This window comes from Pseudophryne corroboree, chromosome 10 (assembly GCF_028390025.1).
Source record: "Pseudophryne corroboree isolate aPseCor3 chromosome 10, aPseCor3.hap2, whole genome shotgun sequence".
NCBI classification, from domain to species: Eukaryota; Metazoa; Chordata; class Amphibia; order Anura; family Myobatrachidae; genus Pseudophryne; species Pseudophryne corroboree.
Window position 1 is genome coordinate 119,509,887 of NC_086453.1, and position 27,662 is coordinate 119,537,548.

General features: G+C 46.8%; 1 protein-coding gene across 1 annotated transcript in view; it reads right to left on the bottom strand.

Moving 5' to 3' along the window:
- PRKCG (protein kinase C gamma) overlaps positions 1–27,662 on the bottom strand; it is a 948,319-nt gene that overhangs the window by 297,220 nt on the left and 623,437 nt on the right. Inside the window, exon 5 of the mRNA XM_063942766.1 lies at positions 21,625–21,756. Within this exon, the coding sequence (XP_063798836.1) occupies positions 21,625–21,756 (132 nt within the window). The remainder of the gene's footprint in view (positions 1–21,624; positions 21,757–27,662) is intronic.

The window sequence follows — 27,662 nt, forward strand, 5'->3', positions numbered from 1 at the left end:
AGGAGTAATGTTTATAAGGTAAAGTGATACTACTGTGGGATGTAATATGAATTATGGACACTATCGCATGATCAAATGTGAATAAAGTTGCAGTACTGTGAGGTGTAATTTGAATTGGGGTTACTATTGTGTGGCCATGCCCCTTGCCAGCAAAAACACACCCCTTTATGGGCTGCGCACCAAATGTGCGAACTGTTCCTATTTAAAATATAGGGGGTACAAACACCAAATAAGGACTGCTATAAGTGAGGGGTGATGGTGATGGGAAAGAGGTGCAAGATCAGAGGCAGAACCAGCGGTGGTGCTAGGGGGCACCAGACAAAATCTTGCCTAGGGCATCATATTGGTTAGGGCCGGCTCTGCGGGTAGATGTACTAAGCCTTTGATACATTAGAGAGAGATAAACTATGATCCTAACTGTAATTTTTCAAACACAGCCTGTAACATGATAGTTAGGAGCTGACTGGCTGATACTTTAAATCTCTCCAAAGCTTAGTCCAGCTCCCTGTAAAGTTCACACATCAAAAAATGTGTTTGTTGCAAAAGAGGCAACAAAGAGAATGGATTGCTTTTTGGAGCACTCTTTTTTAACAATTTTTATGCAAATCAATTTGATATGATTATAAGAGTTAAAACGTAACCTTTAATCAATACTCCTAAAATAAAAGGGGGTTGTTAGTCAGTAACATATATTTCCAATGAAGGTATCAATCCATAGTTATATCAGTATATCTGCATCCCCTTATAGACAAAAAATTTTTTTATTTGTAACATTGTTTATTTTATATTCATTAATGATCCCAAAAATAATGAAAATCTTATTTTATTTTAAATCAATAATTCATGTGTGGTGAGATATTAAGTTCCCTGCCATCTACACCTGTGAACTTAGAGTCTATGTGACAAATAGTATCTCTTTACTAATATACTACATTATCTGCCAGGTTTTTAGATGCATGTGTAAATTATGTTGCCTTTCTGGCTCTTATCGTTCTCCCTGCAGTTTTTAAAGCCTGTGTGTCATGCAAGCTACATTATATTTTAGGTGGCTCTGGATTGCATATCTCATAAGGACATAGAAAATTCCTCTCTATCTTTATGCGTGATTGCACGTACCAATAGGGTTGGGCCTAAACACAGATTCCTGCTATTGGATATTCATAGGTATATACAAGCACTATGGATTGATTGTACTGATGTTAATGTGTCCCTTATGTGGCAGGCTGTCATTTCAATGGTATATGTTATTTATCCAAAAAATATTTCAAACATACCATATGGAAGAACAAGATGTAACCCACTGATTTCCATAACCATTATATTCACAAAGAAAAGTACAATCCAAGATGCCGTCTTCCTCATCTGCTGCCCATTATCTTCATAGAGCGGATACTGAGTGAGAGTAAGGGTTATTGCCAGATTGATAGAATGGATAGATTCGGCGTTACTCTGTTAATCTGTACCTGGTGTTAGGTGGACCCTGATACCTTTTGGCATTGCAAGATCCAGATTCGCCAGCAGATAACAGGTGAACGCTAGAAATAGCAGATGGAAAATGCAGGATATCTGGTGTGTTTTAGAATAAAAACCGTTTGTTAAATGTCTGTGTAGAACACCAAGCACATAGCTCCCGTGCTGTCCACATGATCAGTGCATTTCTAGTTAGCCTTCTATTATATGGTTAAGACACACGGCTACTGCAATTTATTTGGAGAGCTAAATTAGAATAAATGTGAACCACAACCTAAGCTTTTTATGGTCCTAATTGACCGTGAATTTGCAAGTTATTCACACATTGCTAAATTTACAAGTTATTCACACATTGCAATTGCGATTGAGAGCTATATCTTGGTACATATTCACACATTGCAATTGCGATTGAGAACTATATCTTGGTACAGATGGACATTATGGGGATATCAAATGCCCCCCTACTGATTGACCGTTAATTGCTGGATATTCACAAGTAGCTGTTGCGGCTAAAACTTTCTGCCGCACGTGCAATTAGCGGTAAACATACAGATCGCTTGATAACATTAGCGGATAATCAAATACCAGTGTTATCCATGCAGGTTATTTAATACACTTAGCTATTTCTGCCCCACGTGTCATAATTCCCAAAATGAGTTCTCAAGGGATGGTGTATAGGCAAAACTCTGCTAAACTATTAGATGTTAGTCAGAGGTTGGAACAGGATTTTATGTTATTTTTATGGTCCTAATTGACCGTGAATTTGCAAGTTATTCACACATTGCTAAATTTACAAGTTATTCACACATTGCAATTGCGATTGAGAGCTATATCTTGGTACATATTCACACATTGCAATTGCGATTGAGAACTATATCTTGGTACAGATGGACATTATGGGGATATCAAATGCCCCCCTACTGATTGACCGTTAATTGCTGGATATTCACAAGTAGCTGTTGCGGCTAAAACTTTCTGCCGCACGTGCAATTAGCGGTAAACATACAGATCGCTTGATAACATTAGCGGATAATCAAATACCAGTGTTATCCATGCAGGTTATTTAATACACTTAGCTATTTCTGCCCCACGTGTCATAATTCCCAAAATGAGTTCTCAAGGGATGGTGTATAGGCAAAACTCTGCTAAACTATTAGATGTTAGTCAGAGGTTGGAACAGGATTTTATGTTATTTTTATGGTCCTAATTGACCGTGAATTTGCAAGTTATTCACACATTGCTAAATTTACAAGTTATTCACACATTGCAATTGCGATTGAGAGCTATATCTTGGTACATATTCACACATTGCAATTGCGATTGAGAACTATATCTTGGTACAGATGGACATTATGGGGATATCAAATGCCCCCCTACTGATTGACCGTTAATTGCTGGATATTCACAAGTAGCTGTTGCGGCTAAAACTTTCTGCCGCACGTGCAATTAGCGGTAAACATACAGATCGCTTGATAACATTAGCGGATAATCAAATACCAGTGTTATCCATGCAGGTTATTTAATACACTTAGCTATTTCTGCCCCACGTGTCATAATTCCCAAAATGAGTTCTCAAGGGATGGTGTATAGGCAAAACTCTGCTAAACTATTAGATGTTAGTCAGAGGTTGGAACAGGATTTTATGTTATTTTTATGGTCCTAATTGACCGTGAATTTGCAAGTTATTCACACATTGCTAAATTTACAAGTTATTCACACATTGCAATTGCGATTGAGAGCTATATCTTGGTACATATTCACACATTGCAATTGCGATTGAGAACTATATCTTGGTACAGATGGACATTATGGGGATATCAAATGCCCCCCTACTGATTGACCGTTAATTGCTGGATATTCACAAGTAGCTGTTGCGGCTAAAACTTTCTGCCGCACGTGCAATTAGCGGTAAACATACAGATCGCTTGATAACATTAGCGGATAATCAAATACCAGTGTTATCCATGCTGGTTATTTAATACACTTAGCTATTTCTGCCCCACGTGTCATAATTCCCAAAATGAGTTCTCAAGGGATGGTGTATAGGCAAAACTCTGCTAAACTATTAGATGTTAGTCAGAGGTTGGAACAGGATTTTATGTTAATTCTGCCTATAAGGTGCAGCAAAACTATCCCAAGACACGTGTTCACACATCCTCACAGATTCCATCGATTGGACATTGGCAATTAATATCGACAAGATGCCTTTTATATCAATTAAATGCATTTCACATTATATATGTTTGTTTACGATAACATAAACAGAATGTATACGAGCAAAAGAAGTGTATAAATGTGATGCAGGAAATACAGTTGGTCCCAACGTAACGCTCATGAATTATTTAAACTATTAATGAGGCTAAAGTGAGATTCACAAATGTTTGGGGAGCCCCACAGACTTTCAGTAGAGCAATGAAATAGTGACACACTGTAGGCAGGTGAGGGGGCGTGATGATGCCATTTTCAGCAAATTATATTATATTACTTCTCATTGTTATTTATTGTAGCCGTGAAGTGTGTGTAGAGTATCTATGGTAATGTCAAACTGGGATAATTTATAATTTTCCTGAAAATAGCATGTGATTTCATAAATATAGAGAAACAGAAAAAGTGCACTATACCAATCACCTCTGCCCCCTTATTATTGATCCTCAGAATACATCCGTATCCTAGCAGGATAGTCTTCTTGGCTCAGGGGACAGATCGAATGCTCTTTTATTGTGCACACACAACAGGAGAGAAATCCAAGTATAGCATAAAGGTTATTTTTAACTGTAGCTTGTTGCTAAGGGGAATCTCTGCTCCAAAGGTATGAAAAATAACTGTAGTAATATGAATTCTCCACAAGGTGGTGCCAATGACAAAAACTCAGTGTCCACTGTTTAACACTCAAGAAGCCAGCATAACATTCTGAAACAATTAAACAGGCATATTGGGGTAGTTTTTAAATATTTGGACATTTATAGCCACGCAAATGTTCCTTTTTTTTTTTTTTTTTTTAATACAACAAAACTGGAAATTAATATTTGTTATGATCAATTCAATTCTCAGTGTTCATATTACAGTATTTATATTGTAACATCTCCTATATAATAGCCCAGATCTGTGATTTTGTGATTCATTTGCTAACGCTGGGCGGAGTCACAACAGTGGGCGGAGTTAGTCAAATGAGTCACAGATCTGGCCAAATCTATAGGACACTAGGAGCAGCTGCAGAAGCAGATAATATGGACATGGCACAGGCAGGGGTGCATACCTCCCAGCTTTCTTCATTAGCTTTATTTAGGCAGAAGGAGGGAAACACACACACACACACACACACACACACACAGCGAAAAGGGGGGCGTGGCTTCACGGGAGGGTCCCCATTTTCGTCAGTGAGGGGGCATGCCCAGCGCTCTGTGAGCTGCTGGCATGCCCCCAGGGGCTGATTATGAGTCCGGGGGGCACAGGGTACTTGAGACAGGGAAGCCCTGTCTCATTGCTGTGCCTGCTGTGGGTTGGGGGCGTGGCCTAATCGCGCCCCGCGAGGCCACGCCCCTTATGCAAATTCAGGGTTGTTGTTTTTTTTTTTTACATGGAATTTTGGCCCCTCAGCTAGGGCTAAATCCAGAGGAGGTGGTCGCTTCCCCCTACACACCCGCACAGGCAGAAGAAAGCAGGGAGACTGCTGCCTCCCTGCAACACCACAGACCTGCCAACACGCAGCAGCGTGTGCTGACTGTAGCACAATGCTGCCGTTGTTGCTGGGGGAGCTTCTGAGCTGGGACAGAGCTACTCGAGCCGGGGGGACCCCTAAAACTGTGGGGCCAATGGTACGTACCGCCTGCCCCCCCCTTAATCCGGCTCTGCTGCTGGAACCCCCCCTTAATCCGTACCCCCTGATGCCCCCTCTCCCTCTGTCTCCACTATTCACCGCTGCTCTGCTAAGCAGAACAGCGAGTACAGGAGCTTTCCAACTGCCCCCCACCGCAGGACACTGCGACCCGCGGGTGGGACAGCGGGACAGACCCCAAAAACTGGGACTGTCCCGCGAAAATTGGGACATTTGGGAGGTATGGGGGTGTGTGAGGGGGTATGCCATACTTGACCCCCACATCAGCATACTCAGCAGGGTCTCTCTGGCGGGGAGGAGCGTCACTTTCTGGCACACTCCACGCTTCTTAGCTGTAGTTTTGTGGGTCACCAGCCGCTGTGCACTTTCCGTACTGCCTCTGTTATCTCCAGCCCCGGCAACCCCACCGCTAGCTGCAGCGCTGCCACCCACAGTGAGGTGCGCCCAGCTCCTTCACACACTTTAGCCGGCGGGTAGCGCTGCAGAAGTCCGCGCTGCTTGCATGCTATGACCCCCTCCTCCCTCCAGCCGCAGCATCTCCTAGGGGCTAACCAGTCACTCCCAGTCTCACCTTACCACAGTGCCCGGCAGCTGCGCGAGGTCTGCGGTGTGTGACGGAGGAGGGGGGGGAGTGATGCGGACGGGCAGAGGAAGCAGGACTACAGCCTAAGAGAGTCAGCCATGCCAAGTCTCCACTAGCAGCAGATCCCAACAGGTTGGAGTGGAACAGCAGCAGCCAGCAGCAGTGACTCCGGTAAGACACATCTGTCTGTCACCACTGTTCTGTTCCTAATACCAATCTCTCCCGTGCCCTGTGTTCTGTCATGTCCCTGTCACCCCTGGCCTTGACCTGCCACCCTTATCCTGGCCCTTTCACCCTTATCCTGGCCCTTTCACCCTTATCCTGGCCCTTTCACCCTTATCCTGGCCCTGTCACCCTTATGCTGGACCTGCTACCCCTATCCTGGCCCTGTCACCCCTGTGCTTGCCCTGTCAACCCTATACTGGCCCTGTCACCCCTGTTCTGGTCCTGCCACCCCTACACTGACCCTGTCACCCCTATCCTGTCCCTGTCATTTCTGTCCTGGCCCCGTCGCCCGTGTCCTGGCCCCGTCACCCCTGTCCTGGCCCCGTCACCCCTGTTCTGACCCTGTCACCCCTGTTCTGACCCTGTCACCCCTGTCCTGGCCCAGTCAACCCTGTTCTGACCCTGTCACCCCTGTCCTGGCCCTGTTACTGCATACCCTCCAACTACCTTTTTGGCAGGTACAGTACCCGCAGCACCTCCAGACCTCTCCCCAATGCACCACACCTCCGCACCTTCCCCTCCACCACATGCGGCACTCCACCCCTCCCCCACATGCTGTGCCTCCAGACCCCCTACACCACCCGCGGCTCCCACTCCTCCGCCCCTTCACCACCCCCAGCAATCTCCAGGCCCCCTCCACCATTCACCCCCCTTATATGTCTCACCCACACCTGCCCCCCTCCACCCGCAGCATCTGCAGACACCCTACTCCATCCACGGTCCCCCCCTCACCCACCCCTCCCCCACCAATGGCACCCCCGCACCTGCCCCTCCACCACCTGCAGCACCTCCGGACCTCCTTCCCCATCCGCCGCAACACCCGTACCTGCCCCTCCCCTACCCATGGTGCCTGCGGACCCCTACCCCACCAGCGGCACTCCCGCCCCTTCCCATCCCACAGCACCTCCGGAACCCTTCACCCATCTGCAACATCCCCACACCTGCCCCTCCCCCACCCATGGCACCCCTGCCCCTCCCCCACCTGCAGTGCCTCCGGACCCCTCCCCCATCTGCATCCCCCACTCCTCTGCCCCTCCCCCACCACCTCCCAACCCTTCCCCATCCGGGCCCCACCCCCCCACTTCCGCCCCCCCCCCCCCTCCATCCGCAGCATCTACAGACACCATCCGCAGTACCCCCCGCACCCGCTACATTCTGTACATTGTGGCCTGCAGGTGCTGTTCACGCCGTCGCAAGGGGCTGCGCCTCCTTCACCATCGCACACCCTTTCATTGTGCAATATTTAACCACTAACAAAGGAATGCAGGTGATACTCCATATAACACAAATATTGAACCCCAGAAAGGCATGCAAGGGTTAAGGGGGCGTAGCCCCTTGCGACGGTGTGAAGAGCGCCCATAGGGCGCGATGAAGCTCCTAGTGTAATATAAAGAGACTTTCAAATTCAAAATGATGTTAATACAGTATGATCAAGTTCAGAGGTCATGTTGAGGTTCATGTGAATACACAACCATACCGTATTCACTACACTAACTGAAGATGCCTAATTTACTTCAAGCTATGACCTCATTATTCTAAAAATTCTGGTTTTCTTCAATAAGATTTTATAAACATGACCAGTGGCGGCTGCTGCCACCTATGCTGCAGCGCCGACCGACCACACAGTGCATGCAGCGCCGACCACATAGTGCAAGGGGGAGGGGGGACGGCACATATAAAAAAACATGTTATGGTGTATGTAATATATGTGCTGGCTGGTAACCCTGGGGATCGGCAGCCCTGTGTGTATCGCAGTCCCCGCTGCACCCAGGAGTCGGCATAAGGCTTCTTTTCTCCTTCCACTACAAGCCCGACCCCAAACTTCCATTGGCTAGTTTCACAGGAGTCTGATAATGGATCATGACTACAGTGGTGCAAATATGCAGGTACGCTCGGGAACAGAGTACCCTTAAGAATTTGGCAGCAGGTACACAGTACCACCCACTGCACACTTTGCACCTGTGACTGCTATTACTGCAATTATAATGCGCTGCCGAACAACAAGACCACGGTGTTCGGTAGCATGATGGCGCCTCCCACTTGGTCAGGGCTACAGGGAGTGCGATGGTGATGTCATGAGATCACATCACACTTCCTCTCCTGTCCACCGCAGCGGGCACGAAGAGAGGAGTCCGGGGACTATGCTGGGTGCCTTTTCCTGCAGTGCAGCTGTTTCCCTTCACTCGGCTTGAGTGACGCATCGGCATTGAGCGGTTTTTGTTCTTCACAGGCTGGGCTGCTGAGCATGTCCTGGCTTCACTGTGTGGGGTAATTAATTTTTTAATATAACGTGGACACTAATATATATTTCTATTATTATGGGGGCACTGCTATATACAGTATTTCTATTGTAATGTGGGACACTACTATATATGTCTATTATTATGGTCCTGTTATAATGGGGGCATTACTATGTATTTTTATTAAATTGGGGGCATTACAATATATTTCTACTATACTGGGGCATTACTATATATTTCTATTATACTGGAGGGAGTACTATATATTTCTATTATACTGGAGGTACAGTAGTACTATATATTTCTACTATACTGGGGGCATTACTATATATTTCTATTATACTGGAGGGAGTACTATATATTGCTAGCCTTGCCTCCAGAGTGCAAAGAAAAGGGACTATGCTGTGTGGCCACCAGGGTATTTCTGTTATTAACCTGGCACATTAACATGCATGCACTAGCAGTATTTACTATATACAGTATATTTATCAAAAAACCCAGACCATGCACTCACTAATGGTTTGCCAAGCCTCTAAGCAAGGGCCCCTACCACTGCTTTCTTCCGGTGGGCCCTTCATGCCCCAGTCCGACACTGGTGACCACAACTCTAGTGTGCCACTCCGCCTAGTGCATACCCTCCGACATGACCCATTCCATTAGGTACAATAGAATGCTCTGTTCCTGGACTTCTTTGCCAGTGGCAGTTGCAGAGGTGGGGCTGCAGCACAGTCCAAAATTCAAATAGGGGAGACACACCTACTGCCAGTGAGCCCCAGGCAGGGGTTAAAGTGGGCCGGAACGGGGGAGAACGGCGTTCCGGCACTTGTAATTGGAGGAGGAACGCAGTTCCGCCGCCATCCTGCCCACCTTTTCTAAGTCGTTAGCCTATCTACAGCACTAATAGCAGCTGCAGCACTATTACTGTCTGTCTGTCACAGTTCTGCCACGCCCCCCGCCCACAAACAATGTGTACTGACTGTGCACTGAGCACTGCAGCGAGTCACTGACCTGGCTGGCGTCCACCCCCCGTCACCGTCTTACTGGCTGACAAAGTGCCCGACTCCACCCTCTTCTCTCTCTGCTTACTCTGCTGCTGTGGGCGCTGATAGCAGCTGTAAGCAGTTACGATAGTCTCATAATAAGCAGAGAGAGAAGGGGGCTGAGTCGGGCACTTCGGCAGCCAGTAATACGGTGGGGGGCGGATGGAATCGGTCCCTTCGGCAGCCAGTAATGTGGGGGGAGGCGGAGTCAGGCACGTCGGTGGCCAGTAATGCAGGGGGGGCGGAGTAATACAGGGGGCGGAGTCGGGCGGCTTTATTAAAATCTGGCGTGAGCCTATCACGGCTCACGGACCGCCAGCCAATGAGAAGCTGCCAAGTGGCAGCTTCTCATTAGCTGGCGGTCCGGGAGCTGTGAATGGCGCACAAACGGCGCCAGATTCAAAGTGCCTTGCTTCTCTTCAATAGCAGCCGGTCCGTGAGCCAGTACTGTTCCATAGTCTCCCAGGCAGTGCCGTTTCTTGCGGTGGGCGAGCCGTGCAACCGCACGGGGCGCCCGCAGCAGTACTTTGATGGACACTGTTTCCCCCTTCTCCTCCTCCCGAGTACTCCTGCTCGGGGGGCTGAGTTTCGCGGAATAACGTGAAACTCCGCCCCCCAAGCAGGAGTACTCGGGAGGAGGAGGGGGAGCCAAGCTGGAAGGAAAAGGCGGCCGGCGCGAGGAAGAAGAGGTGGCCCGACCCAAAGAGCGGGAAGATCCTCTTCATATGTAAGTTGTCCCTTCCTTCCCCCCCACTTGACACTTGCCTGCCACACTGTACAAAATGGGGACACTTGCCTGCCACACTGTGTAAATTGGGGACACTTGCCTGCCGTACTCTGTAAAATGGGGACTCTTGCCTGCCGTAATGTGTAAAATGGGGACACGTGCCTGCCGTAATGTGTAAAATGGGGACACGTGCCTGCCGTAATGTGTAAAATGGGGACACGTGCCTGCCGTACTGTGTAACATGGGGACACGTGCCTTCCGTAATGTGTAAAATGGGGACACGTACCTGCCGTAATGTGTAAAATGGGGACACGTGCTTGCCGTACTGTGTAAAATGGGGACACGTGCCTGCTGTACTGTGTAAAATGGGGACTCTTGCCTGCCGTAATGTGTAAAATGGGGACACGTGCCTGCTGTACTGTGTAAAATGGGGGCTCTTGCCTGCCGTAATGTGTAAAATGGGGACACTTGCCTGCTGTACTGTGTAAAATGGGGACTCTTGCCTGCCGTAATGTGTAAAATGGGGACACGTGCCTGCCATACTGTGTAAAATGGGACTTTTTTTTTCCCCTGTGGTGGCCGTGATGAGATCAGATGAGTCCACGCCCATTTTAATGAGGCCACACCCATTTTAATGAGGCCACACACCCTTGTCGGGAGCACGGCGCACGCTAAGCAGGAGAGGTCATGGGCGAGGTGAGTTCCCCCACTTCTCCAGGACCACTTTAAGCCCTGGCCCCAGGCGGTGATGTTTGGCAGTTGGTGTGGCAGTTGGTGTGGCTCCCCTATATGAATTTTGGATTGTGCTGCAGCCCCACTTCTGCAACTGCCACTGGCAAGCAAGTCCAGGTACAGAGCATTTTTGTACCTAATGGAATGGATCATGTTGGAGGGTGTGCATAGTGTCATGTGGTCATGCCCCCTCATGACACGTGAGCACGCCCATTTTTCGGCACACTCAGTACCACTTAGAAAATATTTCTACTTGCACCACGACTTACTGATTTACATGGGTGGCACTGGCAACATTTATATTAGATTCCTGCTGCAGAGTGGGAGACACTAAGCATGTCATGAGTGATACTGTCTCAGCAGAAGTTGGAAGCCAGTGGTGGATTCAGGGAAGAGGGTAACTGAGGCAAATGTCCCCCAGTGTGTTCTAGGTAATGAAAGGGATTTTGAGTGACAGTACGGTCAGGATAGAAAAATGAGGGGTAAATCTAATCATGTTAGCAGCTGGAATGGAAGTGGGATCTACTCTGCATCTGGGCCGGCAAGAGATGTAGGGTGATGCATGAAGATTGCACATGGATGCACTCCTCTCTTAAACTGCCCCTGGTTGCCATGAATTTATAGTTTGTGTCTTTTCATTTACATAGGAGGGGTGTTGTGGTGCTGATGGGAGGAGTTATCGACAGTCTATACACAGCGAGTCTCTTCTTGAGATCCGGCTCTTTGTTTCTTGATTAGCTTCCCACACACCTTCCCATTTTGCAAAGTTAGGTTTGGTTTCGGTGTTGGTCGAGTTAATGTCTGGCATGCAGTATGGAACAGTTGTGGTCATTGTTTGTTTGTTTTAAAGTTTGGGTGCGTCCTCCCTTAGCTGGTTATGCTGACGGCCCTGGAGAGGCACGACAATACTGTCATTCCGGAAAGGTAAACCATAAGTGGATTCTGAGGGAGGCCGTTGCATCAATGAATGTGTTTGGTTGGGAATACTTAGATGCCATTCCCACTTGTTGCCACCATACCTTCCTTTACCTTTGCTTTCCAGAATTTTTTTTCATGCCAACTTATTGCATCTTTCTTTTTTTATTAGAGAATTAGGTATAAGTTTCATGGTTTATTCCGTTAGTATAACTTACTGTATATAAGGTTTTAATTCAGGGACTTTATACAGTAGAAAGCAAATAAACCAAAAAGGGAAGTCAGAATATGACAGGTGATTATTATACAAATAAACAACTGTCATTATATACAAGGGCAGCTGAGGACAGTCCCTGATATAGACATACAGTATTGCATGGTTCCTAATTGTACCCAATTACTATAAATTAAGTAATTATAAATAGTTGAGCCTTAATAGAATACATTTTATTATACTATTTATTATCCGGTGATAACCCCTGTTTCTCGTTTTCCACAGGAAAAGGAATTATCACAGACCATTATATATCAAGGAGGTTTCCTCAAAAAAAAAAAAATTATTACGCAGACGTCCCCAACTTACCAGTCATTCTCGCTTCCTCATACTCCAGTAAAGGAAAATTAAGATGTTACTATACTGTATGTAACATAGTAACATAGTTAATGAGGTTGAAAAGAGGCAAAATGCCCATCGGGTTCAACCTGTATTCTGTATTAGCTGAGTTCATTATAATGTCCCTGCTGAAGTAATGTTTTATGTCTAGTTAACAACTATAAATCATGTTACACCCGGATTATCAATGTCAATATTTTAAATGCTATAACCTTGGATATCTTTTTTAGTCAGAAAGTATCCAATCCGTTTTTAAATGCATTTACAGAGTCCGCCATTACCACCTTCTCTGGCAGGGAATTCCAAATTCTTATTGCCCCAACAGTGAAGAACCTTTTCTTACGTATGGAATTTTCTCTCCTCTAGCCTCAGCGAGTGCCCATGTTTCCTATACAGAGATCTTTTGATAAACAATTCCTCTGATAACTCTTTGTAATGCCCTTTACATATTTGAAGATATTAATGATGTCTACATATTCAACCTAGTAAGCCTTTCTTCGTAATCCAGTCCCTCTAGGCCTTTAATAAATGTAGTAGCTCGCCTTTGAACCCTTTTGAGTTTTCAGATATCTTTTTTATAATGTGGTGCCCAAAATTGAACACAATGGGGGTCATTCCGACGCGTTCGCATGCAGCGGTACATCGCTGCGGTGCAAACGGGTCGGAACTACGCATGCGCGGCGACCACATTGCGCACACGTGTCGTTGCCCGGCGACAGCCGTCACTGGGCAGCAGCCAGAATAAAGTAGAAAGTGATCGCCAGCGCGATCACAAGAAGATTGACAGCGGGGAGGCATTCCGGGGCGTCTACTCACCGTTTTCCGGGCGTGACGATCCACTTCTCCAGTGGCTGCTATTGTCTGCAGCATGACAAACACTGGGGGAGGGTGTGGGAAGGCAGAGGGACCAGAAGGTCCCTCTTAGAGCAGCAACACGAAGAAGTTCCTCTTCCCTGCAGCTGCAAACACTGTGTATATGTGCGATCAGGTCAGATAAAGCACTTGCTTATGTGGTCGCAACTGATGCGACCAAGCCAGGCAAGTGGTTAAAAGAATCCAGTACTTTCCTCATGACCACTAACAGCTTTCTATATGGTACAATTAACAAAGTAGTCAATTTTTGGGGTCTAAGAAGGTCTCTCCACTTTTTCATGCTTTTCTCTCAATTGGCTTATTGGACGAAATTTGCACAACCTTGCTGTGAGTAGTGCGAATTGGCATTTCTAGTTGAATAAGGGTGATCGCCTCAATTGCACACAGCCCCAGCCCTGCCCACTTATTGTTCCTGCAAGCAGCAGAGGTTGGGGCCACGCTGACCAGATTCAGTCAGAGCTTCTAAGACAGTCAGCTGTCAGCCCATGCACCCGGCGAAGCCAGAGAAGGAAGAGAGGTGGCATGGGATATGTAGTTAATTTTTATTGCTCAGACTCTGAGCAGTAAAAGCTAAACTACAAGTCCCATGATGAATTGCGCCCTCCAACGATGGCCATTGCTGGAGCAAGACAGCATGGGGATTAAACAGGTAGTGTCTCGGTCACTGACTAATGATTTCAATGCATGTCACTCTCCTAAACCAGTCTCTGGCCTGGCTGTTGTGTATTGGCCAGAAGCGTCCAAGTGCCATTTTGGCAGACCCTGTGGCTTTGTTGTGGGTCCTCATGTTTGCGGCTGGATTTATTATTAAATAAAATCTCAGTTATTACAACTCGGTGCTATAAATTTGTATTTTTATAATTGCTTGACCATATGTGGAAACATTTAATATCAGTATGCAGAGACCTAATATTGGTTGTTCCTAAGTAGGTCTCTTCCATGTCACTGTAGGCAGTGTAGGTTATTGACCTGAGGTGGCTATGCAACTGGTGTAGATCTACAGGTCCCAGCATGTTTAGCCAGTCACTTACCAAGCAAATAAAACCAGTGCCAAGATATGCCTCTTGCTGCCACTAGACTTGTCCTGATTTCTTACTGAGATCCAGTATATATGTCCTGATATTTACTGACAGCTGACAGACATGTCCTATTTACTTACAGCTGATAAACATATCTTGAGATTTACTGACATCTGGTAGTCATATCCTGCTATTTATTGTCAGCTGGGAGTCATGTTCTGATATTTACTTACAGCCGATAAACATGTCATGAGATTTACTGACATCTGGTAGTTACTGTATGTCCTGATATTACTTACAGCCAACAAACATGTCCTTAGATTTACTGACAAATGGTAGGAATGTCCTGTATGCACTTACAGCCGATAAACATATCCTGAGATTTGCTGAGAGTCTTGATATTTACTGACATGTCTTATGGCTAAAGTTTATGGGAATAATAACAATGGACATACCCAGGGCTGTCATTTGTATTGCAAGTCACCATGAGTATGGAAGGCATCTGGGACCATTATATGACTACTCCTCACAGCTGTATATTTTATATGTGATCTTTTATCCATAGTGATGAGTTGCACGTCAATAACAATAACCCTATTTCTGTATGGTTAAAGCTTTGAAAGAGATAAAGTTCTAATCAATTAGCTCCTAACTGCAATGTTACAGACTGTGTTTTAAAAAAATAACAGGAGCTTATTAGTTGGTACTTTATCTCTCTCCACTTTTTTCTAACTAGGCTGATGAGCTGTGGGTCTTGCAGGAATCGCTGGAGAGTTTTTCTCCCCCATTCCGGGAGCTGAGATGTTAATACATTCAGTGCTATTGATTCTTGCTTCACCATGATAAGAGGCAAAGCAGGAAGAGCTAAAGTATAGCGGCACAATACGTATCCCCTCCTCTATACCTATAGTTCTAATGTGTATATAGGGGGTCATTCCGAGTTGATCGCTCGCTAGCAGTTTTTAGCAGCCGCGCAAATGCATTGTTGCCGCCCACTGGGGAGTGTATTTTCGCTTTGCAGAAGTGCGAACGCTTGTGCAGCAGAGCGCCTGCAAAATCTTTTTGTGCAAAACAAGACCAGCCCTGTAGTTACCCTTCGTGTGCGTTGATTCTAACGACGGAGGGACGGCTGTTGACGTCACCCACCCAGCGAACGCAAAGCCACGCCTGCGTTTTTCTAAGCACTCCCTGAAAACAGTCAGTTGACACCCAGAAACGCCCACGTCATGTCAATTTTCCAGCGTTCGGCCGTGCGACTGGAATGTTCGTTACACTCTGTGCAATGATGCTCATTGTTCCAGTACGACGCGCCTGTGCATTGCGGTGCATACGCATGCGCACAAAATGCCGATTTTTTTGCTTGATAGCTGCGCTGCGAACAACGGCAGCTAGCGATCAACTCGGAATGACCCCCAAAGTCAAGGTATCCAGGAAACCAGATCTTGTGTTGTAAAATGTTGCCAATTTGAATTTATTTTGATCTATTTCTTGTTAATGATTATTCTGTTTGTTTTATTTTTTCATTGTTGATCTAATTGATATACTTTTATTGCTTTTAGTGCCAAAGTTAAAATAAAGCAAAGAAAAAACTTAATTGACATTAATTCTATGACACATGACATATTGGGAGGGAGGTGCAGGCCTTAAAAAAGTTGAGACAAAAAATGGGAGGGACAGGACTGTAAGTGGGAGGAGCAATGAGTAGAGAAGGGAGGAGTCATTATTAATTCTTAAACAGCCCTTCCTAAAAGTAAACTCTACATCTACCACTTGCTAGAAGCAGACTCGGGACTAGGAGGATATCAGTGTAAATGCTTCATTTGAGGGTATGCTTAAGGCAGTTTCACTCTACACCGGTGTTTCCCAAACCCAGTCCTCAAGGACCCTCAACAGTCCATGTTTTCCAGGTCACCCAGAGGTGCACAGGTGTACTCATTACTCACTGACACATTTTAAATGATCCACAGGTGAAGCTAATTATTTCACTTGTGATTCTGTGAGGAGACCTGGAAAACATGAACTGTTGGTGGTCCTTGAGGAGCCACTGTTCTACATCAACCATGTGCCACCAATTGCTGTGTGCTGTGCTGTACTCTGCTGTTAATACTGTATTGGCTGAGCTGTGTTATATATAGTCAGTGTAACTGTATACAGGGGCACGCTGCTGTGTGCTGTGATGTACTCTGCTGTTGCTACTGTATTGGCTTAGCTGTGTTATATATAGACAGTGTAACTGCACACAAGGGCATGCTGCCGTATGTTGAGCTCTACTCGGCTGTTACTACTGTTTTGACTGAGCTGTGTTATATAGTCAATGTAACTGTATACAGTGGCAAGCTGTTGTGTGCCGAGCTGTACTCTGCTATTACTCCTGTATTGGCTGAGCTATATAGTCTGTGTAACTGTATATAGGGTCATGCTGCTGTGTGCTGCGCTGTACTCTGTTGTTACTACTGTATTGGCTGACCTGTGTTATATAGTCCGTGTAACTGCATACAGGGTCACATTGCTGTGTGCTGTGCTGTCGTTTGCTGTTACAGCTGTTTTGGCTTTGCTGTGTTATATATAGTCAGTGTAACTGTATACAGTGGCATGCTGCTGTGCGCTGTGCTCTACTCTGCTGTTACTATTGTATTGGCTGAGCTATGTTATATAATCAGTGTAACTGCATACAGGTGCATGCTGCTGTGTGCTGTGCTGTACTCTACTGTTACTACTGTTTTGACTTAGCTGTGTTTTATATAGTAACATAGTTATTGAGGTTAAAAAAACACAAAGGGGGATATTCAAATGTTTGAAAAGTCAGTTGAGTGTCTGTTTTTTCCTATCTAATAGACAGGAAAAAGAGACACCCAACTGACTTTTCAAACATTTGAATTCCCCCAAAAATGTCCATCTAGCTCAACCTTTTTAATTAATTGTTACACTAATCTGTGTTTAACACTATTTTACTGTACTGAGCCAGATGAAGTTATTAAGTCTAACTAACACTATAAATCAAATGATATATCCTGGATATTGCTTTCAGTTATATATACTCAGTTATATAACATCAACCATCACTAAGATTAGTACGGGTACTCCACAAAAGTGGCGGAACTACCGCTAGTGCAAGCAGTGCTTTGCACTGGGGCCTGCCACTGTCCAGGGGCCCAAAGCCAGTGCGGCATGTAATGAGTCAAACTGAATCATTACACGCCGCTGTCCGCCGCCCGTCGAGGAGAGGAGCGCTGCGCCACGGAGGGGGATGGAGGAGGAGGGAGGTGGAGGAGGGAGCCGCAGCATCGCAGTGTAATTGGTGGAGGTGCTGCTGCTGCTGTCCCTCTCCTTCACCATAGGCTGCCCTCCACCGCTGTGAATGCTGGGAAGCGCATCCAAGCATTTACAGCGGCGGAGGACAGCCCATGGTGAAGGAGAGGGACAGCAGCAGCAGTGACTCCACCAATTACACTGCACTGCTGCGGCTTCCTCCTCCACCTCCCTCCTCCTTCTTCTCCCCTGCCCGGGATCATCATCCGCCATCAAGCTGCACCGAGGAGCCTGACTGTCAGCGGAGACAGTAAGTATAATCTTTTCTTTCTTTCTGTCTGTCTGCCTGTCTATGTATATATTCTGTCTGTCTGCCACAATGTGTAAAAATGGGGACTGGCTGCCTTAATGTGTAAAAAGGGGATGCTGTCTGCCGTAATGTGTAAAAAGGAGACGCTATCTGCCGTAATGTGTAAAAAGGGGACGCTGTATGCCGTAATGTGTAAAAAGGGGACGCTGTATGCCGTAATGTGTAAAAAGGGGGGCGCTGTCTGCCGTAATGTGTAAAAAGGAGATGCTGTCTGCCTTAATGTGTATAAAGGGGACGCTGTCTGACGTAATGTGTAAAAAGGGGGGCGCTGTCTGCCGTAATGTGTAAAAAGGGGGACGCTGTCTGCCATAATGTGTAAAAAAGGGGACGCTATCTGCCGTAATGTGTAAAAAAGGGGACGCTGTCTGCCGTAATGTGTAAAAAGGGGACGCTGTCTGCCATTATGTGTAAAAAGGGGACGCTGTCTGCTGTAATGTGTAAAAAGGTGGACGCTGTCTGCCGTTATGTGTAAAAAAGGGAACGCTGTCTGCCGTTATGTGTAAAAAGGGGACACTGTCTGGCGTAATATGTAAAAAAGGGACGCTGCCTGCCGTAATGTGTAAAAAAAAGGGGACGCTGTCTGCCGTAATGTGTAAAAAAGGGGACGCTGTCTGGCGTAATGTGTAAAAAAAGGGGGACTCTCTGCTGTAATGTGTAAAAAGGGGACGCTGTCTGCCATAATGTGTAAAAAGGGGACGCTCTCTGCCGTAATGAGTAAAAAAGGGGGACGATGCCTGCCGTAATGCGTAAAAAGGGGACGCTGTCTGCCGTAATGTGTAACAAGAGGAATCTGTCCGCCGTAATGTGTTAAAGGGGCTCTACCTGGTGTAGTGGTGCTACTGTGCGGCGTAATTTGAAAAATGGAGACTACTGTGCACCGTTATAGGAGTTGGTATTATTTTGTGGCCACGCCCCTATATTTTTTGCGCGCTCCTACGCCGCGCACTGCCCCTGTTTTACATAGAGGGGGGGGAATCCGATGCCGTTTCTTGCACACAGCGCTAAAATGTCTAGTTACGGCACTGTTGCTAGGTATCCATTTCCCTGGCCCTGAGCAGGTACCCCTCACCAGATCCTCTCCAGGGGTGAGGGGGTGGACTTGGATGGGATGGGGGAAGGGCAAAGCATTTTGTCGCACTTGGGCCCACCGCTCGCTAGTTCCTCCACTGCTCCACTAGGATGTGTCTTGTGTCCCTTTTTATTTTCACTCTTTAGGAATGATTGCGCCTACATGTTTCAATCAAATTTAATTATTAAGTTTGCTGATGATATGACAGTTGTGGGGCTTATATCGGATGGAGATGAGTCTATGTATCGTGAGGAGGTGGCTAGGTTGGTCAGTTGGGGGGAGGTAAATAGCCTATTGTTAAATCAAAAAAAGGCCAAAGAAATCATTATTGATTTCAGAAAAACTAATAGATCTAACCTGTTGCCATTATCTATTGCTAATCTGGAGGTCGAAAGGGTGAAATGTTTTAAATTACTAGGCACTATTACCAGTGATGACTTGACCTGGAGTTATAATGTTTTATTGATGGTTAAGAAGGCGCAACAGCGCGTGTATTTCCTGAGGAAATTGAAGGCGGCTAATTTGTCTAAAAAACATTTATTGAATTTTTATTGTTGTGTAATTGAAAGTATTTTAACTTATTGCATCTCTGTTTGGTACGGTAATTGCACCTCAGCGGATCGTAAGCTGTTGGAAGGAGTGGTTAGGACAGCAGGGAATATTATTGGGACTGAATTGCCTAAGGTAGAGGAGGTATATATTAAGCATAGTATGAGGAAAGGAAATAGTATTTTAAAGGATTGAGAACATCCATACCACAGTCTGTTTTCTCTACTGCCTTCAAAAAGGCGTTTTCGCTGTATTAAATCCAGAACTTCACGGTTCAGAAACAGTTTTTTCCCTTCAGTTATAGTAAGGATGAACCTGATTTGGGAGTTTTAATATCTATTCTGTTCTGACTAATATGCATATGTGGTTGCTCTGGTTGAAATTTCGTTGTTCTGTACAATATTTTGATTGTTTGATCAATGACAAATAAAGTATTTATCTCTTATCTCTACTCACTGTAACTATATACGGAGGCATGCTGTTGTGTTGTGTGCTGTGCTGTACTCTGCTGTTACTACTGTATTGGCTGAGCTGTGTTTTATACAGGGCCGATGCAACACTTCTCGGTACCTTAGGCAGAAGCTCCAGACTCCTCCCTCCCTGGAAAAATCTCATCTCCATCTTTGTGTGTGTGACCCCTGCAGATAATGTATCTCTTCATTAACCTCATAATTGTAATTTCAGCTTGTTTTAATCTAAAAGGAAAATGTATTTGATATTGTTAAATATGCTCCCATATGCTGTTTGTTCAACATGGTTTGTGATAGGTGGACTCTGTGGCGTCCCCCAGAAGCTGGCGCTCTAGGCAGCTGCCTAAAGCTGCCCAATAGTAGCACCGGCCCTGGTTATATATCATCCATGTAACTGTATACAGGGGCAAACTGCTGTGTGCTGTGCTGTACTTTGCTGTTACTACCGTATTGACTGAGCTGTGGCAGGAGGAGTCAGTATTAATTCTTAAATCGGCCCCCCTAAAAGTAAAGTCTAGATCTGCCATTCGCTAGAAGCAGACTCAGGACTAGGAGGATATCAATGTAAATGCTTCATTTGAGGGTATGCTTAAGGCAGTTTCACTGTCAGGGCCGGATTAAGGTCTGTGGGGCCCCCTGGGCAACAAATTTGTGGGGCCCCCACACACTGTCCTCACAACTGCAAAAAAAACATTGGAGTAAGAGTACAGCATTTACCTGTCTCCTCTCTGTCCTCCTCGGCAGCTGAGTTGTTCCTTTATTGCTGCGAGCGCCAAGGAGCTTCACTCACAACAGTGTGAACTCTCGCGAGAGAATGTCAAATCTCGCGAGACTTCACACTGCAGTGAGTGAACCTCCTTGGCGGCCGCAGCTGTAATGGAACATCTCAGCTGCTGAGGAGGACGGAGAGGAGACAGGTAAATGCTGTACTCCTAGTCCGATGTTTTTTTGCAGTTGTGAGGACAGTGTGTGGGGGCCCCCGGGACGACCGCCTCTTCCGCCCGCCGTTAATCCGGCTCTGTTCACTGTATACCAGTGGCTCCCAAACTCGGTCCTTTAGGCCCCTTAGTAGTCCATGTTTTGCAGGTCACCCAGAGGTGCGCAGGTGTATTCATTACTCACTGACACATTTTAAAAGATCCACAGGTACAGATAATTATTTCACTTGTGATTCTGTGAGGAGACCTGGAAAACGTGAACTGTTTGCGGTACTTGAGGGCAGAGTATGGGAGCCGCTGCTCTACACCAACCATGTGCCACCAGCTTCCACTACATTCCACATTTATTTTTATAAGTTCTTCAAATGACCGCTTTATCGGAATATCCAGTCACACTCTTTTATGTGTATTGCATAGTCTAAAATGCAATTTACAGGACACTCTTCAGGGATACTGGCACATATGTGTACAGTACGTTTACTTAACTGTTAGTTTTAATTGCAAAACTTCTTGAGGTTTGAATATATATTTATAACTATATCAGTCAATATATAAAACTATTTATTAAATTTAAATGTATTAACTTTTCAATAAAATGTATATATTAAAAAAAATCTTTCAATTATATATCTCTAAACTGAAAAATTCATCCCTGAAGATGTTAACAATTTGTCATGAAACCCTTCAATATTTTTTTCTTCACATACCTGTTACCTGAAACTCTTCATCATTCATCGATTCCACCCTGATGTGCATCCGTCCTCGGCGTTCAGTGTGGTCCACCCCACAGAGGCTGGGTACACTTTGAACACAGCGCTTATGTACATTCATCTCACAGCCTGTGGGGAACAGTAGTATAAGGATCTCAGTGGATGCAGGGCTTTAAACGGCTGTCAATAAGTTAAGTACTTCGAATGTTTTCACTAGACTTCCATTAAAACTGGTGAGACTTCCTACTTGTTGCTTTAGTTTTTGAACAGTCTGTTTTTTCATCCAACTGAGTTGACGTGTTAATCCCAAAATATTCAAGCAGTTCATTTTTAAATTGCTGACTTTTCACGAGGAAAGTGTGTTATAGAGTATGTTTTATACTTTACCATAATTAGGATTAAAAATTAGAGATGAGTGGTTCAGATTACCTGGAATCTGACACGCTCCAAACTTCTGAGATCCGAGGCAATCCAAAACGCAGCTCGGTATTTCCCGTCAGACTCGGATTCAACACGGAGGCAAAACGTCATTTTCCCAGAATCGGATTCTCGTGGGTTTTGGATTCTATATAAGGGTGACGTGTCCAGGACTTGGCGCCATTTAACTCTGCTCTGGCACACTGCTATGTGCTGCGCCTTACTCTGCTGTTACTGTATTGGCTAAACTATATAGTCAGTGTTACTGTATACAGGGGCACAATGCTGTGTGCTGCTCTGCATTCTGCTGTTAATACTGTATTGGCTGAGCTGTGTTATATAGTAAGTGTAACTGTATACATGGGAACGCTGCTGTGTGCTATCCTGTACTATGCTGTAAATTGGTTTAGCTGTGTGCAGGGGCGTCAGAACATTTATAGGTTGGGGGGGCAAGAAAGATCCTCATTTTGACGCCCCTGTGGAGAAGGAGGCAGTACTACCGGGACAAAAAGGAGGCCGCACCACGGTGGGGAGGATACATTTCTATGCAACTCCCCACCGTGACCCCAGCACCAACACATAACCCCCTGGCACTGTCACTACAATGCCTCTTAGGGGAGAAGGAGAGAGTGTGAGGGGAGTGAGAGAGAAACAAAGAGGGTGTCAGGGAGAGAGAGGGGGAGTGAGTGAGCGAGAGAAAGAGGGGAGAATGAAAGAGATGGTATCAGGGAGAAAGAGAGGAGCGAGAGAGAAAGAGTGTCAGGGTGAGAGAGCGGGTGTCAGAGGGGATCCGGTCGGGAGCCCGGCAGTCAGAATACGGACGCCGAAATTCCAACACTATTTGGAATGCCAGCACTGACATCCTGAATAGGGTCTCCAGCCCGGCCCTGGAATCCCGACAGCAGGATCCAGAACGCTCATCCACCACCACACCAGAGAGGTAAGCCACGGAGCAAGGGGTTAGGCTGTGGGGGGAGGGTTAGGTTTAGGTTGCGCCCTGGGGAGGTTAGGTTTAGGCTGCGGGGAGGGGGGTTAGGTTTTGCTGCTACCGGTAAGTGTTAGGGTTAGGCTGCGGGGGGGTGTAGGTTAGGGCTATAGATAGGATGGGTTAGGAGGCCAGGGGGGAGGTAAGTAAACTTTCCTTCCCCTGTCGGGATTCTAACTATTGGGATGCCGCGGTCTGACCACTGGCATCCTGGTCACCGGCAATTTATTTCCAACCCTATCAGAGGGAGGGAGAGAGAAAGAACGGGGAGCAAGAGAGAGTGTCAGGGAAACAAAGACGGAGATACATAGAGAGAGAAAGAGGTGTCAAGGAGAAAGAGGGAAAGACAATGCCAGGGAGAGAGAGACACTACCTGACCAGCACAGCTACAGGTCTCTCATGGAGGTGGGGCTTCCCATCATTAGGCCACGCCCCCTAAACAGCCATGATTCGTGGCAGTGCTGAGTGCTCTGGTGCTGGACGTCTTCCCTGGTAAGGTGAAGGGTGGGGGTAGCGTATAGCCCCTGTGAACAGGGGTGTAACTAGAACTTTGTGGGCCCCATAGCAAAATATTTAAGGGGCCCCCCAACTCAGGTCTCCAGAGAGAGATAGTGACTACAGGGACATAGATACAAAGAGAGTGGCTGCAGGGACATAGATACAGAGAGTGGCGGAAGGGACAGAGAGAGAGAGTGCCGACAAAGACATAGGGACAAAGATAGGCAGCAGGGACTTTGGGACAGAAAGATGCAGCAGGTGAATAGAAACAAAGAGAGGCAGCAGGGATGTAAGTACAGATAAAGAGGCAGCAGAGACATAGGGACAGAGAGAGGCAGCAGAGACTTAGGGAGACGCAGTAGGGACAAAGAGAGGCAGCAGGGAAGTAGGAACAGAGTGAGGGGCCGCAGGGACTGAGTGAGGGGCCACAGGGACATAGGGACAGAGTGAGGGGCAGCAGGGACATAGGGATAGAGTGAGGGGCAGCAGGGACGTAAGGACAGAGGGAGGGGCAGCAGGGATGTAAGGAGAGAGGGGCAGCAGGGACATAAGGACAGAGGGAGGGGCAGCAGGGACATAAGGAGAGAGAGGTGCATCAGGGAAGTAGGGACAGAGAGGGCCAGCAGGGATGTAGAGACAGAGAGGGCCAGCAGGGATGTAGAGACAGAGAGAGGCAGCAAGGATGTAGGGACAGAGAGAGGCCTTAGGGACAGAGAGAGGCAGCAGGGGTGTAGGTACAGAGAGAGGCCGTAAGGACAGAGAGAGGCAGTAGTGGTGTAGGGACAGAGAGAGGGGTAGCAGGGAAGTAGGGACAAAGAAAGTCAGCAGGGGCATAGGGACAGAGAGAGGCAGCAAGGATGTAGGGAGAGATAGAGGCAACAAGGACATAGAGACAGAGAGAGGCCACAGGGACAGAGAGAGACAGCAGGAGTGTAGGGACAGAGAGAGGGGTAGCAAGGATGTAAAGACAGATAGAGGGGTAGCAAGGATGTAGGGACAGAGAGAGGGGCAGCAGGGTTGTAGGGACAGAGAGAGGGAGCAAGGATGTAGGGAGAGATAGAGGCAACAAGGACATAGAGACAGAGAGAGGCCGTAGGGACAGATCGAGGCAGCAGGGATGTAGGGACAGAGAGAGGGGCAGCAGGGATGCAGGGACAGACAGGAAAAAACACACACACATTGGCCTCCATGGGAAAAAAAACACATACATTGGACTCCACAGGAAAAAAAAACACATACATTGACCTCCACAGAAAAAAACAAATACATATACATTGGCCTCCACAGAAAAAAACACAAATTTGTGTCCATAAACAAACACACATTGCTCCCTACAGGAAAATAAATCACATTGTTTCCTACAGAGAAAAAAATCAAAATCGCAGTGAAAAATAACATTGCTCACCACAGTGGGAAAAAAAATCAGAATACTCCCCACAGTAAAAAAATAAAAATAACATTGCTCCCTATAGGGAAACAAATAACATTGCTCCCCACAATGAAAACAAAATCACATTGCTCCCCACAGTGAAAAAAAAACATTGCTTCCCATAGTCAGAAAAAAACACATTGCTCCCCAGAGAGAAAGAAAATGACATTGGCATCACGTGTTGGGATTGTTTTGCCGGCGGTTGGGATCCAGAATGTCAGCATACCAACCCCAGGATCCCGGCTACCAGAATGCCGGCGTGAGGGGGCGAGCGCAACAAAGTCCTTTGTGGGCTCAGTGGCTCACCGCAGGTTCTATTACCACTCTATGGGTGTCATGGACACCCACGACTAGGAATAGTACTTGTGTGTCGGCATGCCGATCGTCGGCATTGCCAGCGGTCGGGATTCTGGCATCAGCATCCTGACCGCCAGGATCCCGACCGCCAATCATGTGACCGCATGCCAGCACCAAAGGGAAAGAAAATCACAATGGCCACACAGAAAAAGAAAATAACAAACATTGGCCCCTACCTGTCGGAAGAAGGGCGCTGTCTTCCCTGTCCCTCAATGGTGTGATTGCTTACAGGCATTCAGGCTGGTGTACAGACAGACTGGTAAAATGGCAACATGGCTGTGAGTGGAGAAAGACCAGGATAGGGGAACTGATGTGGGGAAGGGATGAGTGCTACAGATGGGAGGGGGGAGCTGTAGCTATGAGGGTAAAGAGACAACAAGGAAAGGAAAACTGGTGTGGGGGACGGGGAGGTGCAGATGGGTGGGGGGAGTTTGGAGCCATGAGGGGGAGAGCACAGTAAAGGAGTACTACTGTGGGGGAGGGCGGGTTGTGGGGTCGCAGGTGAGGGGGGGGTCGGAGTTTGGAGCCATGAGGGGGGCACAGTACAGGAGTACTGGTGCAGGGGAGGAGGGGTGCCACGGGTGGGGATTGGAGTTTGGAGCAATGATGGGGGAGAGGACTGTACAGGAGTACCGGTGCGGAGGAAGGGGGGGGGGGGGTCGGGGGTACCGCGAGAAGGGGGGTTGGAGTCTGGAGCAATGAGGAGGGAAGAGCACAGTACAGGAGTACTGGAGGGGGGAACGCAGGTGTGGGGGGGAAGAGTTTGGAGCCATGAGGGGGGATCGGGGGTGCAGTCTACTGGTGCAGGGGAGGGGGGGGGTCAGGGGTGCCGCGGTTGGGGGACGGGACGGGACAGTACAGGAGTATTGTGTGGGGGAGGGGGTGAGCTGCGGGGGAGAGCCAGGAGAGGAGATCCCAGATAAGTAACAGGAAAGGTAGAGACTGGAGAGGGGAGAAGAGAGGTGGGCTGTGAGTGATTGATCTGGGGAAGGGTCAGCCCCAGACTGGATCAGACATTGAATAAGGAGGGAGGCGACCTGCACCTCTGGCTCCGCCCCTGCCGGCACTGAAGGCGGCCGCTGTGGAGGGCAGGGAGAGAGAGTGGATCGCACCCACTACTTCTGCGGGGTGAGAGACTGAGGCTGAGCTGCCACTGCTCAGTCCCTGGATTGCACGTACATCGCTCCTCCTGCATGTTGGTGCCTCTTGTGTTTGGGGGGGGGGCAAGCTGCCTCCTTGCACCCCCTGTTCCGACGCCTCTGGCTGTGTGTATAGTCAGTGTATACAAGAGTCACACTGCCGTGTGCTGCACTGTACTCTACTGGTTAAACTGGCTGTGCTGTTTCCATCTAAAGTGGCTGTGACTTCACAAGCAGCACTACAGTGTGTATTGGCCCTCATTCCGAGTTGATCGGTCGCAAGGCGAATTTAGCAGAGTTACACACGCTAAGCCGCCGCCTACTGGGAGTGAATCTTAGCTTCTTAAAATTGCGACCGATGTATTCGCAATATTGCGATTACTAACTACTTTGCAGTTTCAGAGTAGCTCCAGACTTACTCTGCCTGTGCGATCAGTTCAGTGCTTGTCGTTCCTGGTTGACGTCACAAACACACCCAGCGTTCGCCCAGGCACTCCCACCGTTTCTCCGGCCACTCCTGCGTTTTTTCCGGAAACGGTAGCGTTTTCAGCCACACGCCCCTGAAACGCCGTGTTTCCGCCCAGTAACACCCATTTCCTGTCAATCACATTACGATCGCCGGAGCGAAGAAAAAGCCGTGAGTAAAAATACTTTCTTCATAGTAAAGTTACTTGGCGCAGTCGCAGTGCGAACTTTGCGCATGCGTACTAAGCGGATTTTCACTGCGATGCGATGAAAAAGAACGAGCGAACAACTCGGAATGAGGGCCATTGTCATTGTACATTGTGAAAAAAAGTGTTAAAAATATAAAACGTTCAAAAGTAAAAAAAGTTAATAAAATGGATTACTATTAGTTTGCACATCCTGTGTGCGCTGTACCCTTGTGCATTTATTATTCACGTACAGAGAAAAATAAAAGCCCTTTGAATTGCCGCAGTGAGAGTGGAGCTGCCAAGTAAAAAATGAATATATATTATTCTATTGTTTGTACTGTTTAGTGCACCTTGTATAAAAGCCCTGTGACGCCACGCAGTTTGAACCGAGCTGAAAGTTTAAAAATAAATATATAGTTAAGTTCTGTTGTTTGTACTGTTTGGTGCACTTTATTGTAGGGCACTTTGTTTAAAGCCATGTGACTCCACTTAGCTTGAACCATGCTGCGAGTTTATAAAGAAAAAGTGAAAAAATATATAGATCTATTGTTTTGTGC